This window comes from Cinclus cinclus, chromosome 26, assembly GCF_963662255.1.
Source record: "Cinclus cinclus chromosome 26, bCinCin1.1, whole genome shotgun sequence".
In the NCBI taxonomy this organism is placed as follows: Eukaryota; Metazoa; Chordata; class Aves; order Passeriformes; family Cinclidae; genus Cinclus; species Cinclus cinclus.
In genome coordinates this window covers 2,981,452-2,996,083 of record NC_085071.1, presented here as the reverse complement: position 1 = coordinate 2,996,083, position 14,632 = coordinate 2,981,452, and the positions used below count along the sequence as shown (strand labels likewise).

The 14,632-nt window shown below is 53.2% G+C and overlaps 3 protein-coding genes across 3 annotated transcripts; 1 reads left to right on the top strand and 2 right to left on the bottom strand.

The window, feature by feature from the left end:
- Window positions 1–534: 534 nt before the first annotated feature.
- Window positions 535–3,289, bottom strand: XKR8 (XK related 8). The gene is made up of 3 exons (XM_062509131.1): window positions 2,994–3,289; window positions 2,205–2,401; window positions 535–1,463 (listed from the first exon to the last, which is right to left on the bottom strand). The coding sequence occupies exons 1-3, from the start codon at window positions 3,287–3,289 to the stop codon at window positions 724–726; spliced, it is 1,233 nt and encodes a 410-aa protein (XP_062365115.1). The 3' UTR covers window positions 535–723.
- An 818-nt stretch (window positions 3,290–4,107) lies between these two features.
- On the bottom strand, window positions 4,108–8,496 carry RPA2 (replication protein A2). The gene is made up of 9 exons (XM_062509019.1): window positions 8,466–8,496; window positions 8,236–8,330; window positions 8,063–8,164; window positions 7,875–7,988; window positions 7,105–7,179; window positions 5,935–6,048; window positions 5,537–5,647; window positions 5,357–5,451; window positions 4,108–4,718 (listed from the first exon to the last, which is right to left on the bottom strand). Exons 1-9 carry the CDS (start codon window positions 8,479–8,481, stop codon window positions 4,634–4,636), a joined length of 807 nt encoding a protein of 268 aa, XP_062365003.1. The 5' UTR covers window positions 8,482–8,496; the 3' UTR covers window positions 4,108–4,633.
- A 297-nt stretch (window positions 8,497–8,793) lies between these two features.
- SMPDL3B (sphingomyelin phosphodiesterase acid like 3B) lies at window positions 8,794–14,402 on the top strand. The gene is made up of 7 exons (XM_062509199.1): window positions 8,794–9,086; window positions 10,505–10,602; window positions 11,082–11,225; window positions 11,786–11,958; window positions 12,097–12,277; window positions 12,858–12,991; window positions 14,010–14,402. Exons 1-7 carry the CDS (start codon window positions 8,794–8,796, stop codon window positions 14,400–14,402), a joined length of 1,416 nt encoding a protein of 471 aa, XP_062365183.1.
- The last annotated feature ends 230 nt before the right edge of the window (window positions 14,403–14,632 follow it).

Genomic DNA, 14,632 nt, shown 5'->3' with positions numbered 1-14,632 from the left:
GTGGGTGTTTGTGCCCAGGAGCTGGCACAGCACTGACCGCGCTGCCCACAGCAACAGCCACCTATGGCTGAGAAATGCTGTGGCCAACTCCAGCCTGGTCACAGCCTTGTGAGCACTGGCCAGGCTGTAATGGTGGGAATGGCAGCCAAGGGAGCATAAGGTGTCCATAATAAGCTAGCAGCCCTGAGCCACCCTGCAGCCACTCCTCCCAGCACAGGCCTCCTTCCCTATCCCTCCCTGAACACAGTGATAACAGATGAGCTTTGACCTTAATACCAAAACTAACACAAGGAGGAAAAGCCTAGCTGGAAACAGAAAGGTCAGATAGCCACTGCCATGGAGAAAACAAGTTCTCCCTGCCCCACCACCCATATCCCTGCACTGACAGCAATGGCAATGACAGCAGCAGGAACAGGAGAGGCACAGAGAAAATAAACCAGTGTTATTTTCATTTTTCTTCTTTGAAAAAGCTAATAATAAATAACAAGAAAAGTTGACACAGCAGTGCAGCCGTGTGCCACACTGTGCTGGACTCGTCACAAACACTGTGTCTTTCCTTGAGGGTACAGCCATGGGAGCCACACTGAGTGCCATGGGACTCATTGTGTGTTTCCACATCACCTCTGGTTTCTGTCACGTCCCTCCAGCTGTCCAAAACACCAGCCTAGGGGGCACAACCAGCAAGTTTACCTCCTCCCTCATGTCCCTTTAGAGGACCTGCCCTCAGACGGCAGACTCCAGAGCAGCAGCTCCATTCAGGAAGGGCTGCTGTGCCAGCTGGGACAAGGAGATGTGGGTCTGGGCCAGATACTGCATCCGCCTATTCACAAGGTCTGGTTCCAAAAACGAGCGAAACTCCGTCCCATCCTTCCCTCCCCTGGCATCCACCTCATCGTATCTGTCTTCCTGCTGCACCCGCACGTTGGGGTGCAGCCACTTGTAGTAGGTGACCCTCAGCCCCAGCCCCAGCAGGTAGCAGGGCAGGGCTGCAGAGACCACGAGGAGGAGGTAGGAGTGCTCCTCAGAGGGAGCCCGGCCCCAGAGCCAGGCGAGGGCCAGCAGCGTGCTGTCCACCAGGATGAAGCCATGGTAGATGATGCTGCGGTACAGCGTCCTCCCCTGTGCCACATTGAACCAGCTGAAGTAGAGGATCACAGCCACCATGGCCCGGTAAAGCTGCTCAGGGCCGGGTGATTCCATGAAGTCCGTGCCCTGCAGTCTGACCCAGAGGAACATGGCCAGCCACACCAGTGGGAAGTGGACAGCCACACCGTAGGGCCAGAACAGGGCAAAGAGGGCAACCACCAGGATGCGGGGGCAGACGAGGAAGAGGTTCCACAGGAAGTAGATGATGGAAGAGCCCAGGCTCAGCTCGTACTTGTCCTGCACGAAGGAGCGCAGAGATTGGTGGTAGTCCAGCAGAGACCAGGACACACACAGGAACGCGGTGACCATCCCCAGGCCTGCAAACACAGAGGTGAAAATGCTGAGGGGGGACAAAGGGGTGGCCCAGCTTGGCTCAAACCTCTCCCTGCCCACCACTGCTAAAATGAGTTTCCCCCCAGCTCACAAAGCAGGTTCTGTTGGGGCCAGAGCATCAGCACCTCCATCTCTCCCTGGCCTTCTGCCCTCCCAAGGACAAGGAGATTGGTGTCCGGCCTTGCTCAGAAGATGGGAAAGAAGCGCTGGGATTGAATGGCTCTGCAGAGCCCATCTCCCAAGCATGGAAGCCCTCAGCCCACACAGGCAGGTGAGTGATGGCTTCCACGTTGTTGGGCCCCCCATTTCCCTGCAGTGACACCTGCTCCCCACCCTGGGAAGGGCACCACAGCACCTGTTCAGCAGCTTGTGCTTCACCCATACCAACATCAGCACCTCCCAACTCCCCAGAAGATGCCTGATCTCTCACCTGACCCTCAGCCTTTCCTGGGGCACAAAGGAGAATGATGACAGTGAACCCCCAGCTTCAACCCCCCCACACCCCAAGCCCAGCATGGTCTATTGGGGCATGTGAGTGCAGGACAGGTGCACTCTATAGAGTGTGACATGCCAAAGGAAGGAGCGACATGAGAGCAGAACGACACTATGAGTGTCTTGCTGGGTCCTCCAGCCCCTGGACAGCTTTTCTGATCTGCTCCATCCAAGCCCACTCTGACCCCAAGCCTGCACCCCTGCAGACCCCTCTCTTGGCCCAGACCTCTCACCCTGGGAGAGCTCAGCCTTGTTTGTCCGCAGGATAATGTAGAGGAGCAGGGTGAGCTGTGGGGTGTTCTCCAAGAAGGTCTCGAAGAGACGCAGCATGCTGATGTCGTGGGAGAGGAAGGCCATGTGTCTCTGCTCATCCTCCTCCTCAGCCTTGGCCCAGCACACCCTCCAGCCCACCTTCAGAGCATAGAGGCACCTGTGTGAGGACCCAGCTGATGGTGAGGGGCCACGCAAGGCATCACATACCTTGGTCCCCACGCTGCCCTGGCAGGTCAACAAAACTCCTGACAGGACAACGAACCCCACTGATTAATGTCCAAGCCCCTCCTTTCCCCTGCCCAAACCGTGCACCACAGCAACCACACGATGCCCAGACAGGGTGAAGTAAAGTGTAAAAAAACTGAGCATTGACCTCGGCGGACCTGCCTGGATCGTTCCCCATTCCCTTCCCCCGGCTCGGCCTCGCTGCTCCCCTCAACTGCCGGGACCGCCGATCCCTTGACGGGGTTTCGGGGCGCTGCTCCGTTTGTTCAGAGGGCGGCGGCAACAGCTCCGGGAGACAGAGCAGAGCCGGAGAGAAACTGCACTAGCGGGGACACGGGGGGCTCCCACTGACACACTTCATCCGGCTCCAGCCCGGGAGCCTCTCGGCCCTCCCGACAGCCACCCCCGGGTGCCAGGAGGGGCCGAGAGGCAGCTGCAGAGGGTCGGGCACCCAGGGGGAGGCTGGGGCGGAGCGGGGGCCGGGAGATGCCCGGGGAGGAGAACTCGGGGCGGGACTGCCGTACCTGAAGAAAAAGCCGAGCTGTAGGAGGTGGAGAGCGGCGAGCAGCGGCACGGGCACGGCGGGGCGCAGGGCGGGCGGGTCGGAGCGCAGCCAGAGCCAGCTGCAGGCCTGGGCGGCGGCTGAGGCGGCGGCGAGCAGCGACAGCGACAGCGCGGCCCAGGCGGGGTGACCGCGCCGCGCGTACTCCGCCGCCACCCACCCGTCCACGCACAGGTCCAGGGTCGCCGCCGCCGTCCCCGCCGCCGCCAGCGCCAACTGCAGCGGCCCGAACCGCGGCGGGGCAGCTCGCGGAGACATCGGGGCCCCGCGGCCGGGCCCGGATCCGGCGCCGGCACTGGCCGGACCCAGCCCCTGACAGAGCCCGCCCCGAGCCGTGGGTCCCGCCCCGGCCCCGGCCCCGGCCCCGCTCCCGCCGCAGCGCCGAGCTCAGATCGGGTTCCTGTGACAGGAAGAAGCTCCCCGCTGACTGCGGGGACAGTGACGCCGCGCAGCGGCCACCTGAGCAAGGCAGGGCGTGCAGAGAAATGGGAAACACAAATCCCTTCTCTCCATCTCAGTCCACTACCAGTATCAACTTGGATCCTGATTTTCTGTTACGCTTTAAAAATGGTTTAAAGAACAAAACCTTGCTTCGCATGGTGTAATTCATTTGAGCTTCAGCTAAACGCATAGCATATATGTATTTTGGCACAGGATAACATGTTCTGAGCCGGAGACCCACAGGGATCCTTAAGTCCAACTCGCAGCCCTGCACAGGAGACCCCAGCAATCCCACTCTGAGCCTGAGTGTGTTGTCCAAATAATTCTTGAGCTCTGGCAGCCCTGGGGCCATAACCCCTTCCCTGGGGAGTCTGTTTTGGTGGCAGAAAGGGTCCTGGCCCTGTTTGGAACACTGATACATGTTTTCTTCAGCAGTACAACTATCCAGTTTCTTACTGGCCAGATATTCACTTCAGTTTGAACCTTCCAAGTAAAAAGCTCAGGAAAAATAAGGATAGTTAAACTGAAAGTATGAGCTGTGCTTTTATCCCCAGGTTTTGTCAAGCAATTTTCTTCTTCAAGGCAAAGCCTCTAGAGTCACACGTGATGCAAGGTGCTCGAAGTTACTGCTTTATTGGAAAAGTTTAAAAGCTCTAGCAAGATCAGCTCTAGTACAAATATAGATTTAAATGAATTAACTAAACAATGAAAACATCTTCTCATGATTGCTGTACATTAGTGGAAGGTTACTCTTGGCTACCCACTTTGTCAAGAAAATGGAGTGGAAGCCAAGTTAGGAGAAACAGCTCTAGAAATAAAGGACATCAGAAAGAGGCTCTTGTTTCTAACAGGGATTTCTCTAGGGAGCCAAAACAAAGTGAAAGCTCTGAAGCTTTGAGTTCAGCTTTCCCATGTTTGATTATGCTTTCAGGCACATGGTCACAGCAGAGCATCAGGTCCAGATTACCAGAAGGTAATCAGGTCCAATTACCAGAATCACACACATTCTGCTTGTCCTTGAATTCCAAGGAGTTGGCATGCACCAAGTAACCAGGACTTCCCATAAAGAACAAAGGTCTCCCTCTATGTAACAGAGCTCAGCAAGGTATCTCGAAACACGGACAAACATTTGCTTGGATCTAAAATCAGATGGGAGGAACTTCACTCGGCATCTGTTGACTTATAGTGATCATCATCCACCGTGGAGTAGATGTGTCCCTCGCTGCTGAGGAATTCCACAGCTTGCCTTGAAGAAAAACCCCACAGTTGGTAACTAGTTAGCAATTACTTATCAAAGGGAGGTAAGTCACCACCTTCCTGCCAGGTAATTCCCATTGACAGACCCCATCCCCACAGTTCCCTCCTGGCAGCTGCTAGGGAAGCTCTTGGTATCTCTGTCTTGTGACACAGAAGTTTCTCCAAAGCTATGGCAATGTGCCCCCCTTGAAGTTCAGACTCTGCTTCAGTCACCACTCTGCACTTCCTAGGTAGTAGCAACCACTCTGCTCCATATGGGACAGAACAAACAAAGATCATGGAAGATAATGACTACTTTTGTAAGTCTCAAGAAGAAGTTACAAGAGACAGTGGAGTAGAAGACTACGCCTAGATTTTTTATCAGTGTGCAGAGAGCAAGGTAGTCCTTGAACAGGAAAAATGCAACTGAAGTACAACACTACTGAACTGATAAACAGCTTGTTTTGAAAACAAGGAGCACAGCAACTGGCAACAACTCATTTGGGGCAGTGAATCTTTCAAAAGCTCTGGCTCCTGTGCTGCTGGGACCACCTGATTATCCACCCTGATTCACAGGTGAGTGTCTGGGCTTGTCCACTGTTCTCTCTGCCTGGATTTCTACAGCATCTTTCATTTCCACACACTTACTTGATTGTTGACATACTCATACTCTGGAGCTGGTGCTTCAAGTCCTGCAGACTCATCCCCTCTGGCACATGGCAACTTTTGATCAAGTTCAGCACCTGGATGAGAAAGAACCACACTACATCACACTGGAGGAGCCTCTGCTGCCATTGCTGTGCTCCCAGAAAAGCTGCTGGCACCCACCTGGCTCTGGTGTGCTGTGAGCCCATTCACTGGCAGGCTGCCTCCTCCTCCTCCATAGCCTCCCATGTCACTTATCCCAGTGGAGGAAAATGACTGTGGTGGCACTCTTGACTGGAATTATGAGAATAAAAGTGCTGTGGTTACCCAGGCTGCCCAAGCCTGCAGAGTTAAAGACTCATTTATGTTATTTCTAAGCCAGTAAGTAAAACAGCTTCTGTGGAAGTGGATTGCAACACAATCTCTCTCCAAGGAAGCCAGGACTCCTGTTACACCTTCAGTGTTGCCCAGCTTCAAGCTTTCCAGCCCCACGAGACAATTTTCCCAGGGAAAGGTCCCTCTTTTAGAGATCACCAGTCACCCAGGAAGGGCCACGATGGAATCAGGATCTTTGTACGTACCATAATATTTTTTCTGAGGATCATATGTGCATTGACAATTTCTAGTATGTGTGTGGTGAACTCATTCATATTTTCCACAGGCATGATCTTAAATGCTACCAAGCTCTTCTTATTCTTTCAGAGGAAAAAAACGAAACAAAACAAACACAAAATAATGAAAACAATTTACAGCACATCAACATGAAGATGCCTAACAAGCCAACCCAGCCATTCCCTACAGGAGTGGGATAGCAGTGGGGACAGAGCTTCCCTGCATGCAGCTTTTCCAAAAGGTTCTGACCTAGATTTTGTGCTGGTTTTGGCTGGGGTACACTAGCATGTGCTAGTTTTGGACTTGTGCTGGAAACAGCGTTGGGAACACAGGGATGTTTTAGTCATTGCTCACCAATCCTTGCACAGAGCCAAGGACTTTCCTCCTTCTCACACAAGCACCACCAGGATTAGGCTGGGAGGGCACAGGGAGCTGTGAGGGGAAAAAGCTGAGACTCACCCTGCCCCATGGGAGAACCCATACCAGCCAGTGTCATGCTCATTTACAAAACTGGTGAAAGAAGGAGGAAGAGGCACACCTGCCTGCCCGTGGGAAGTATGGAATGAATTCCTTGTTTTGCTTTACTTATTAAACTGTCTTTTCCTGAACCCATGGGTTTTCTCACTTGCACCCCTTCTGATTCCCCCCATCTCACTGGGAGCAAGTAAGCAGTGGGGGAGGGATGTGATTTTGAAAGACAATGGAGACAGAATCTCTCTTCTTTCTAACCAGCTGGGAATGAACTGCATCTTGTCTTAATGCACATGCACCATTATTTGACTATTTAAACCACATGTGCTACATGAAGTGTAAGAGAAGTCTCCCCATGAACCAGAACTTGGTCTAAGCTTGACAGTAACAACACCCCAGAACCTGGTGGCTAGAGCTCTGCTCTGCTGAAAACACAGATGACAAGGGGAATTTTTAAAAGATTCTCATTTTAAATAGTCCTCTGCATTCAGGAGCAATTAGAAAGTTATGAAATACAACCCTGGCAGAGACATTGAAGGATTTGTCCAGAGACCACAATTAAGTGGATATTCTAAAGCAGACCCCTAGCACTAAGCCAGATCACCAATCCTTCACATCCCTGCTCCAGCCTCATGGCCACGACTCACACTCAAGTATTGTGACCTTACCTGGAACGACCGAAGGTGGCCAGCTACTTTAACGTAAGTTCCTGGAGGTATCACAACATTCTCACCTCCTGCCTCCTAACAGAGAGGGGGGAAAAAAAGAGAGGTTTCTTGTTTCATGTTTCCATTTCTCAATTATCACAATGAGCAATTTAGCAAAGCAGGCTCATCTCAAGCAAGAACAAACAATGCATATTCCTATATCCAGTAAGAGCATTTACATAACTGTAAATATAAAAATAATAAAAACATTGACACATATTTCAGAGCAGTGAGAGCCAGTTGTCTGCTCTGCTGTTTCTGTCCATCTATGAGAGATTCTCACAGGGCAACAAGAGGCAAGGAACCACGAATACTAAAAAACTGGGTGTTGAATTCCATAATCTGGCTGGGGGATGGGGCAGACCAGAGCTGTTTTTGAACCCATGCTAAACTTGCAGTAAGGCAACTGAACATCTTCCTTATTACCCTCTCACAACTGTTCAGCTGAACTCAGCTATACTAAACAGGCAGACAATCATATATAACACCAGTGGCCTCCACTACAGCAGCATCTCCACTGGATTTCAGAGACGTGCTATCCCTAAAATACTTTCCAGAAAAAAAAAACATATCTTTTGGATTAGAAAAGCTCTGTAAGTAGAGAGTTGGTGTTGATCAATGATCCTTATTGGCTGCTTTCCATTCGAGACACTATAACTGTACAACTTTTCTCTACCCACTGCTCTCAAAAGCTGCTAAAGAAGCCTGTTCACGGCAAGTCCAATGCTTACATCAGTATCAACCCACTGCCTGACGTCCATGGGGGCTGCCGTCATGTCGTCCACTTTGTAGAGGATGTTGGTGGGCGCCTTCTCCGCGTGCCGGACGATGCCCACAACGGTGACCTGCGGCGGAGGAGGAACGGTTGCTCGGGCCGGCCCCGGGCCCGCCCCGGCCGCGGGTCCGCCCCGGCGCCCACCTGCGAGATCTCCACATCGCAGATCCGGAAGGTCTCGTCGACCTGCTCGGCCGCCAGCAGCTGCGACACGGTGCAGGGCACGATGTTCTGCGAGCGGCTCCGCTGCAAGGCGACGAGGGACCGTCAGAGCCGGCCCCAGCCCCGGCCCCTCCCGCGGCCCCCGCCCGGCCTACCTGCTTCTTCTCCGGCTGGCCGCCAGCGGGCGACCCGAACCCGCCCGGGGACTGCGTGTAGCCGCCCATGGTGCCGTACCCGCCATCGAAGTTCCCTAAGCGGGGAGAGACAGGAACAGTGAGGCGGTGGCACAGCCGCCGTCCCCAGCGCTGCCGCCATCACGGGGACCGGCGGCCTCGGGCCCCGGAGGCGGCGAGCGCGGCCCGCCCGGCCCCGTCCCGGCGCGCACCGTGCCCGCTCCACATCGCGCCAGCTCCGGGACCTGCCGCCACCCGCCTGCCCTCGCGCGCCGCCGCCCGCCGCCCAATCCGGGAGCGCCGCTCTGACGGCCGCCAGCCAATCGCGTCCTTCCTCCTTCCGGCTCCTTCCAATAGGAGGAGGCCGCGGGAAAGCCGCCGCCGCCATTTTGAGAGCGGGCGCTGCCCGGCCTGGTGTCGATGAGGGGCGGGACCGAGGGGGCGGGGCCGAGGGGGGCGGGGCCGAGGGGGCGGGGCCGGGCACAGGTGAGGACGGGGCACAGGTGAGGACCGGGCACAGGTAGGGGCAGCGTACTGGCCATGCAGCCGATGGGCCAGCTCGCGGTGCTGCTCTTGCTGTGCCTACTGGTCGTGACTCTGCCCGGTGCGCGCGGCCGCTCCGGGAGGTTTTGGCACCTCACAGACCTGCACTGGGACCCCGAGTACGAGGCGGCGGTGGCGGCGGGACGGCCGTGCCCCTCGGGCAGCAATCGGACCAGGCCCACCGGGCTCTGGGGCAGCTACCTGTGCGACGCGCCCTGGAGCCTGCTCCGCTCGGCTGCCTGGGCCATGCGGAGCCGCCTGGCCACGCCGGATTTCGTGCTCTGGACCGGGTGAGAGGGGCCGGGCCCGCCTGCAGGGCTGGGCGGGAGAAGGGCTGTGGAGCCCATACGGTGTGTCAGGGCTCTTTCCAGGATCCCTGCTTTGAAAATGAGAGGGGAGGATGTGCCTCGTAATGCAAAACAAGGGTTTGGATGAAAGCACAAGCTCTCAAGGCTCTCAACACTGGCAGGACGCTTATGGCAGTGAGGTGACAAAAGGTTCTCAACTCAGTGTCCAGCCTTTGTGCGTCCTGTCCCGCCGTGGCTGATTCCACAGTAACTCTGAGTACCTGGAATGCCCAGGAGAAGGAGCTGGGGGCTGTGTGTCCGTGCATCTGGTGCTGTTGGTCAGAGCAGTGGGAGGAGAGCTGTAAACCAGCTTGCAGCATTCCTTGTATCTGCGATGAGGCACCTGGGACACCTGTCTCAACAAGGGACAGTTTTGCTTTAGGAGTCAGAGGAACCTCCCCAGGGGAGGATGTTCTCTCCTGGTACGGTTTCCAGGGGCAGGTCCCTTGTCCTGTGGAAGGCCTCAATAACACTTGGAGATGGTAAAAGCTTTATTTTGTATGGTGATTGTGTATATGGTCTTTCTTAGGATAGTGCAGCCTCAACTTGCTGTAACCTCCAGTTTCAGTTTGCAGGGCTTTGGCTGTCCCCTGTTTTCATTTTCTGTCCCTACAGATGCCTGTTCCTGCTTAGATGTAGTTATTGGTTCTTGTGACCCTATGTTGAGTATTCTTTTTCCCTCAAGCAAATTTCCCCAGTCCTTTGACATGATTTTGAATGTTCTTCTTTCTCTCCAGTGGGCTTGTGGACAGTCCAGCATCATCTAAAAATGCCATAAGCATGTTAATGTAAACACAGACATGGAGGAGCCCTAGATTGCTGTCTTACTGGAGGCATTCCCTTGTTTTCTGGTGACTGCAGTTATGTAAACAGCTCTGCTTCAATATTGCAGATCAGATGCCCTCAGTCAAAGTGCTGATCCTTGCAATGTTTCCGGGCAGTTTTAGTGCCTATGACATGCCCCAAGGCAGAGGGAGCCTTTCCTTCACACCCTTGTGCATAGGGGTTTTAAGGTAAAGTGAATCATGAAATCACAGAATATCCTGAGCTGGAAGGGGCCCACAAGGATTATGGATTCCCACTGCTAGCCCTGCACAGACACCCCAACAACCCCACCCTGTGCATCCCTGAGAGTGTTGTCTGAACAGTCCTTGACTCTGGCAAGTTTGGAGTGGAGCTCATTTTCCCTCTGAGCAATTCTTTGAAACTCCCTCAGTGTCTTGGCCAGTCAGCACCCAGAAGCTTAAAATTCCTCTTCTAGGAGGCACAGAGATGAATTGGGAGGTTTCTCTGCCTTGCTCATTGCTGTAAGCACAGGCCCTGTTAGTCCCAGACAGTGACTGTGCTGCTTCTTTCTCTAGAGATGACACTCCCCATGTCCCCAATGAGCAGCTCGGAGAAGAAAAGGTTCTGAACATCATAGCAAATCTGACTTCTCTGATAAAAGAGACATTTCCAGGTAGGATTTGAGGGGATGAGAAGAGACTCATGGGACGGACTAACCAGGATGCAGAAATGACAGAATTGTGACAGGGAAAGGCACAGAAGGGCTGTGGCCACCGGGACTTGTTTGGTGGCCTCAATTCTGCTGTACTATACAGCATTGATGCACACTCATGTTTCAGGTTAGCTCATTCAGAGAAAAAGAAAGGCTTCTGTCATTAGTCATGAAGGCAGAAAAGGCTGCAAGATACCCCCAGACACAACCTGTGCCAGCAAGGAGCATTACTGCTGGTGACAGCTCGGTCACTTGGCTGTGGGTGGCTTGTCTCAAGGGTGGGTCAGAACCATGTCCTGCCCCCTGGGCAGTGTGGCCTCGGGGGCAGAGGGTGGCTGGCCTTGGCAAAGCTCTCTTCCCAAGGCTGGGAGTGCCCTTGGGGAGCTTGGAGGAGCTCTGCAGCACTGACCTCCCCTGTGCCTCCTTGGCTCTGTCTCCAGGTACTAAGGTCTATGCAGCGATGGGCAATCATGACTTTCACCCCAAGAATCAGTTTCCTGGGAAGGAGCACAGGATCTACAACCAAACAGCAGAACTGTGGCGGCCCTGGCTGAGCGATGCCTCCCTTCCTCTCTTCAGAGCAGGTCTGGCACCACTGGCTATGTCTAGAGCATGCTGGGGATATGAAGAGGGGTAGGAGAATACCATAAACAATATTCCTTGCTTCTATGCTCAGAGCAACAGTATTTACAGAGGATTTGCAGAGGTAGGGTCCCATTCAATGCTGATTTCTGTCTTGGAGTTCTGCTTGCAAGAAGAGAAATTATTTTATACTTTAGTCTCTCCTGCCATTGTCAAGTTACTGGAAAGAATGCAGAGTGATGACCTGCAGAGGGAGGAGAAATATATTTAAAGGTAGCAGCTGGTGCAGGCAGTGCTGAGGCTTTCCAGAGCTGCTCAGCTCCTGGTGCTGCCCACTGTACCCATTGAGGTCTCCTTCCACTAGGAGAGGCATGAGAATGATGAGAAACACACAGGGAAGAGTCACTCCAAATCCACATCCTAGAGTGGTCAGAGCACTGTCCCAGGCAGTAACCCTGCTGTGACTGTTGCTAAGAAAACCAGAGAGGTGGAAACAAATGGGATCACAGCCACCAGTGTGACCAGACCTCCAGCTCTTCCTCTGTTTGGTTGCATTTTTAAGGAGCTTTCTACAGTGAGAAGCTGCCTGGCCCAGGGACGAGGGGGCGGATGGTTGTCCTCAACACCAACCTGTACTATGACCAGAATAATGAGACAGCTGGTGACAAGGATCCTGGGGGGCAGTTCCAGTGGCTGGAAGAAACGCTGAGCAACGCCTCTAGAGCAGATGAAAAGGTATTAAATAATAAACAACTTGGGCTTCTCCCTACCCAGAAGCTCTTCCTGCTCTGCTCCCTCTGGGTGCAGTTGCAGCTGGCTGGTGCTCCATGGGTGATGTGGGCTCTGTGCTCAGGGCAGCTCTTGCTTCTGTAGGTCTACATTGTGGGGCATGTCCCTCCTGGCTTCTTTGAGAAGAAACGGGGCAAGCCCTGGTTCCGGAGGGACTTTAATGAGCGCTACCTGGGAATTGTGCAGAAGCACCACAGCGTGATTGCTGCCCAGTTCTTTGGGCACCATCACACAGACAGCTTTCGCATGTTCTACAGTGACACAGGTACCCCTTCTGGTCACCCAAACACTTGTGACAGCTCTGACAGCTCTCAGAATCACTGTCTGTGAGAGTTCAGTGGCTGTTGGCTGAAAGCAGCTAGGAAGCCAGCAAAAGCTTCTGAAATGCTTCAGGCAACAAGAGGCAGCAGTGGTTCTCATCTCTCCCCCCAGTCTGTAGCTCCTGCCCTCCTTCTTACTCACCCTCAGATATTGTTGTTTCCCCTCAATGCCTGGGAGCTTCTTGCCTGTTCGCTCTTGAGGGGTTTGGGCATTGCTGAGGGGGCAGTGCTGAATCTCTGTGTGTGGGGCTTGCTCTGGGGAAACACCTCTGCTGAGTGTGGTTCCTTGGCCACCCTCACTGCAAGAGCTTTTGCCAGCATTGGAGAGCTGGGACCCATTCCTGGCTGCAGCAGCCCTGTGCTCAGTCCCCAGTATTCTTCATTATTCAGTGTTAAGGTTCGTGTGTGTGGTGGTGCCTTTGGGAGCTGGTGACAAAGGTGCTGTTGGCAGCACAATCTGCTCCAGGTTCTCACTGTGATGGGGACAGGGTCTCCAGTCACAGTTTGCTTTGCATTTCTGTGAAGGTGCTCCAATCAATGTGATGTTCCTGGCCCCTGGAGTGAGTCCCTGGAAAACAACATTACCTGGAGTGAGCAATGGAGCCAACAACCCTGCGATTCGGGTGATCGACTATGATCAGGACACCCTTCAGGTCTTGGTAGGGGATCCCTGTGTGCACCACACTGCAGCTCTGGAAAAACTTTAATTCCCCCTGTAGTCAAAACAGGCTTTTCAGGATTTCTCAGTCTACAGAAGCTGAGTGGCTATGTGGGAGAGGACTCTGGCCCAGGATATTTCAGCCTTGTGTCTGGCACAAAGATTTAGTCAGTCAGTGAGTTGAAACATGGCCCTGGCAGCCAGTGCACCCTGCTGGGATGAGCTCCCCCAGGCAGAGTCAGACATCAGTTTTTTGTGGTGTTCTTCATGTCCTTAGTGAGTTCCCTTTGACATTTGCTTTGCTCCCCAGATAATATGGATCACAGGACTACTCATTGAGTAATAAAAGACACCCTCCAAAATCTTTAAACCATCTAAAAATATTATTTGTGTCCCTCTGCTTGCTAAAATGATACCTTTGGAGTGGATCTGAATTGAGGTAAATTTTAGGGGCAGCTTCTGTAGGCAAAGAGGTGGAGGATAGGTGCTTATGGCCTCCTTTGGGATGAAGTAGTGAATGGAGCTCTCTATAGTTGCTCTGTTTACATGTTTATAGCACAGAAGTGCATGCTAAAATATGTTGTGCAAGGCTGGGGAGCCAGTGAAGCAGAGAGAAAAAGGGCAAGAGGCTGAGAACAGAAGCTGTGAAAAACTTGAGTTTGTTTTCAGTTGAGAAGATAACTGCTTAGTAAGTAACACTCCTGCAGCCCTTGCTTCTGCTTCTGGACAGTGTTGATAGTAACTGACTGATGTCTGAAGCAGGCCAGGCTCAAAGCTTCTGATGTTTGGAGGTCAAAGTCAAGCAGAGCAAAGCCACCCCTCCACCCCTTAGCAAACAGGCTCTGTTTGGGGTGGTTTCTGGAGGGTCTCACCTGAGGTGTCCCCAGGTGCCCATATCTGTAGGAAGCCCCATCAAGGGCAGCTGGGCCCTTGGGGTGCTGCAGTGGGGGCCAAGCCCAGCCCAGTATCTCACTCCAGGGAGCCCAGTGTCTTCCCAGTTCTGTTTTTCTCTCCCTCAGGATATGGTGACTTACTACTTGAACCTTACTCGTGCCAACATGATGGAGTCACCACAGGAGGAAGAGTTCCCAGTGTGGGAAGAAGAGTACAGACTGACAGAAGCCTTCCAGGTCCCTGATGGCTCTGCACACTCCATGCAGATAGTGCTGGAGAGGATCTTGAGGGACCCACACTACCTGCAGCTGTACTATGAGTTTAACTCTGCCAAGTATGATCTGGAACCATGCAAGCAGGATTGCCGTGTGGATCACCTGTGTGCCATCAGGGAAGTTGATTTTATAAAGTATGATCAGTGTGTGAAAACCAATGGCTCTGCCTCTGCTGCTAGCAGTGTTTGGCTTTTGGTTTTCTGCATGTTCATAGGATTTCTCAGTCCTCAGCGAGTGCTGTGATGGCAAGAGCAAGAGAAAAGGAGGAGGGCACAAGATCACACTACGCTGCATCTGAATTGGTGATTTTGGCATTGAGAACTTGCTTGGAAACCAGGACAAAATTGTCAATGTTTACTAAAGCCCTGTGATGCTGATTTGAAATTTTCTAGATAAGCTTGATGTGTGAAGAGCAATGTTTTTGAGAGCCTTGCTATGCCAAAGTGACTGTACCAAGGAATGTCTCCACTCTG